Here is a 4,443-nt window from a genome sequence, read left to right as displayed (position 1 = left end):
TTGTTCTAAAAATATCTGCTGGAAATTAGAGTTGAAGAGGTTCAGCATGGTGGAAATTACGAGACATCTCAACACAAATTCTATCTTCCATTAAGTTTGTGCATCTGATTGTCAAAGTGTCCTGAGGAATGGAGTTGCGACTTTTAAAGATCACGTACGACCAACTGCCTAAAGTTTGGCGATTTTTACATTTGTCACGAAAGGACACGCCAAGAGTAAAGAGAAGAACGCAGGTCCCAAAAGGAGAAACAATCTAACCAAGGAAGCCTATAGAGTACGCCCAATCGCGTCGAGCACATTCCCAGTAAGCCAAGCTCCGGCCAGTTCCTGCCCGCGCCGGTGACCCACCCCGACAATGAAGCCCCCGAGCCGCCTGGGAGCCGCCGCCGCCGCGCTGCTCGTGGCCACGACCCTGCTGGTCTGTACCCTCGTCAGATCGCCGCTGCCGCTGCTTCCATTGCTCCCATGCCTGCCCGCCGTCACAGCCCCCTCGGGATCCGGCTACGAGCCGACCGGCCTCGCCGCGCTCGCCGACGCCGCTGTCTACTACGCCACCACGCCGACGGTGCCGCAGCAGTCGCGCGCCGAGATCGCGCTCTCCCTCGCCGTGCTCCGCCGGCGAGCGCCGGCGCGGCTGCTGGTGTTCGGCCTCGGCCACGACTCGCCGCTCTGGCACGCGCTCAACCCCGGCGGCGTCACCGTGTTCCTGGAGGAGGACCCCAAGTGGTACCGCGTGGTGCGCTCGCGGTCGCCGTTCCTGCGCGCCCACCTCGTCAGCTACCGCACGCGGCTCGACCAGGCAGACCACCTCCTCGAATCCTACCGGCGGTCCCCCTCCTGCGTCCCCGGCGCCGGCGACGGCGCCGAGCCCGCCGTCCGGGGCAACGCGGCGTGCCCGCTGGCCCTGCACGACCTGCCGCCGGAGGTGTACGAGAGCGAGTGGGACATGATCATGCTGGACGCCCCCAAGGGGTACTTCGCGTCGGCGCCGGGGAGGATGGCGGCGATATGGACGGCGACGGCGATGGCGCGGGCCAGGCGCGGCGAGGGGGACACGGACGTGTTCCTGCACGACGTGGACCGCAAGGTGGAGAAGGCTTACGCCGAGGAGTTCCTCTGCGACAGGTTCAAGGTGGAAGCGGCCGGCCGGCTCTGGCATTTCAGCATCCCGCCGGTGTCGCGGCGGGAGAACACGACGACGGCCGGCGATGGCACGAGGCCGTTTTGCTGACTCGTACGAACAGCGGAAGGCTCGGGATTTTTATTTTTATATTTTTTATACATGGAAAGTTGAGGACTTGCACAGGCATGGGACAGACGTGGAGCCTAGAGGAATATAATCACTGATTGATGTACACAACACGTGGGCTCAGATCGTGAGGTCAATGAATGGGGGGACATCTCTCTCGTGGGCTCGTGGCACTGCCGCAATGTAATTTACTTGCATAATTTAGCTCTTTTTTTTAAGGAAAACTTGCATAATTTTGCTGGATTGAACGTTAACCTTCTTGGATCTCTATCGCAAGCAGTGGACCTGACTGTGGGCTCAAATCTCCATGGCATAGAAGTCTATTAGGTCTCTGATTAGTCTGCCATTAGATATCTCATTGCTGGATTGAACGGTAGACTGAGGCTACTCAGAACAGGAAGTACTATCATGTACTCCTTCCGTTTCAAAGAATAATCTGTCCCCAATTTTCGTGTTTTTTACTAAGAATTATTTTAAATATAAATATTGTTTGTATGAAATCAGCATTATTAGAAAGTACTTTTCAGTACAAATCTAACGATAATAATTGAATATAATATAATCATGATTTTGTTGCTTATTTTTTTATGTTAAAGTTCGTCTTGAAATATGTATGCGCCTTATTCTTTGAAACGAAGGTAGTACTAGTATCATGCACATGATACTAGTTTATGATACCACTTCCACAATGCATATTATCAAGTTTATTAAATTTAATGTCTTGCAAAAACTAATGCAATTTTGTGAACATAATGTATTTTGCCATTGATTTTCTAGTTTTACGTGATATGATATCATATTATAATACACATCTCACCTCTCACCTCATTAATTAATGTACCGCATTTGATTCTGATGGTAGTACTCCCATTGTGGCTACTCTAATTGGTATCATAAGTATGTCATGTTAGCAAAAATCTAATGTGCCATAAAATTAATAAGAAGAGGGATAAGAGTGGTGTCATATGTAGATACCGTATTATAGCACGTAAAACTAGGATATTTAATATCAAATACATCATGTTCATAAATTTGCATTAAGATTATACAAAACATTAAATAAATGGAATTATGATACTAATACTCCCTCCGTACCGGTTTACAAGGCTATTACGTATAATTTAACTATTAATTTGGTCAACAAAATATAAGATATATATCACAAAATTATAGTATCGAAAACTTCTTTTAAATATAAATACAATGGTATAATTTTTGTGGCATATATCTTATATTTTTTTGATCAAATTTGTAGTTAAACTTTTTTCTTGAAATATGTGGTATCATAAACTAGTATCATATGCATGATACTAATATATGATACTTTCCATTGTGACTAGTCTAAGGGTTGAACATTGACCTTCAAGCATGTGAATAGTTGAATACTCCCTCCATTCACCAACTTAAGATGTTTAAGTATTTTTTTAGATTCATGGGATCTAGTCTGCTTTTAGTGTTTAGACTCACTTACCATGGTGTGTATCTAGATCATTTTAAAATGTATAAAATGTTTTATATTTATGAACAGAAGGAGTAGATGCGTTTGTATGAACGCAAACCTGAAAAAATGTGTCACACATAAGAAAAATAAACATAGTTTTTCAAATATGTTGAACATAGCACTTGTTTTTTTTCTTTTGCCATGAGACACACGCCAGTTTGAATGGTTTGCAGTTCAAATGGTTCAAAATCCAGATGGCACCCATCGGGTATGGATGCGGGTATGCCACCTCCAAACCCGCCTTGAACACCTCTGCCTGCAACCATCACCCACCTTCATACCCACCGGCGGGTCCAGAACTCCAGCACACCCGGCCCATGGTGGGTACCCGCAACCCGGTGGAGACCCGCGATGGCGCCGAAGGGCTAGGGTGGAGGGAGAAGAGCAAAGACGCAGCGGTGCGAGAGGCGACAGCCTCGGAAGAGATGATTGTGCGGGGTAGGAAATAGCTAGGATTGGGGTTTGGGGCTGGCCGGTGGGGTGTCTTAGAGCATCTCCACCGGTGCCCCCCAAATAGGCGTCGACACTGCATCCTCCATTTGGAGATGTTGTTCCCACACCGGCGCTCCCCATACAACGGCCCCAAATTTTTTTTCAATCACATAAATTATTCGTACAATATTTTGATATAGTTTACAACAAACAGAAATGAAATTATTCATACAATATTTTGATATAGTTTAACACAAATAGAAATTAAATTATTCATACAATAATTTAAATTAAATCATGCATTGTTGGTGGCTCCTCTCCTCGCCCACACCTTGCGGGTTGTGCGGCGGTGGCATCAACCTCTGTTCCGGTCGAAACAACAACCGCCAGTCGAGGGGGTAGCTACGGTGTCGATGAACGACGGTTCCTGGACAGGCGGCGGTATCTATTGCAAGCGGGGCGCGACGGTGACAGTGGCGATGGCGATCTAGAGGGGTGGGAGTCGGCTCGGGCGTGAGTGGGAGGTGGGAAAAGCGGTGCGTCTGGCTACCAAGCAGAGCCCACGCGTACTTTCTGACGTGCCACGAGACGTCGGCGCGCCCGATCCGCGCCCTCGACGAAGGGCTGGCACAAGGTTATCAGCGATTCTATTGGGCTCGAAAATGCGCCGGTGCTTTTTTGGATCGCGCCGGTGTAAGTCCATTTTGGCCGCCGAGTAAGCAATTTCATGGATTTTTTCCACCGTACCTCCTTCATTTAATGCGGGTACCAGGCAGTTGACAGGTGATGGGTACCAATTCTGAATTTATGTAGTTTGAAAACTTTTGAATTAATTAATGGAAGTACGTATTACACCAATACTATCTAGACAGTATGCAACAATATCACATACTTTTTTTTGCAAGCAGCTACTGGTATGCAACATCAAATACTGCCTACGGTTTAAAATACTTGTTTAAAAATGGATCTATTTGAATGTGTTTTAGTGTGTAGATTCACTTATTTAAAAAAAAAAATTTGAACGGAATGGAGTATTTTGTAGTATTTGTTTACATGATGATAAAAGTGAAGATAAAAAAAATATGTTACCAAAACTATCAATTTTTTTTAAGAGTACGTCAAAGGCGTACCATATTTTTATAGAAGCCAGAGGTCTAAGTACAAGAACGGCACCACTCACTACAAGCAACGAGTGTAACCCCACACGACACCGGCTACAGACCAAACCACCACAACAGAAAGCACCTGTCCTAAGCAAAGA

General features: G+C 46.5%; 1 protein-coding gene across 1 annotated transcript; it reads left to right on the top strand.

Annotated features, from left to right (window-relative positions):
• Positions 1–253: 253 nt before the first annotated feature.
• LOC127344978 (arabinogalactan O-methyltransferase 1) lies at positions 254–1,482 on the top strand. The gene has a single exon (XM_051371361.2). The coding sequence runs from the start codon at positions 356–358 to the stop codon at positions 1,229–1,231; it is 876 nt and encodes a 291-aa protein (XP_051227321.1). The 5' UTR covers positions 254–355; the 3' UTR covers positions 1,232–1,482.
• The last annotated feature ends 2,961 nt before the right edge of the window (positions 1,483–4,443 follow it).

The sequence above is a fragment of the Lolium perenne genome, chromosome 3, assembly GCF_019359855.2.
Source record: "Lolium perenne isolate Kyuss_39 chromosome 3, Kyuss_2.0, whole genome shotgun sequence".
Lineage (NCBI taxonomy): Eukaryota > Viridiplantae > Streptophyta > Magnoliopsida > Poales > Poaceae > Lolium > Lolium perenne.
Note: the sequence above shows the minus strand (reverse complement) of the source record. Positions and strands in the feature narration are given on the sequence as shown.

Excerpts from the sequence above, each read along its gene's own strand:
- LOC127344978 (XM_051371361.2), top strand. The coding sequence starts at position 356 with ATGAAGCCCCCGAGCCGCCTGGGAGCCGCCGCCGCCGCGCTGCTCGTG.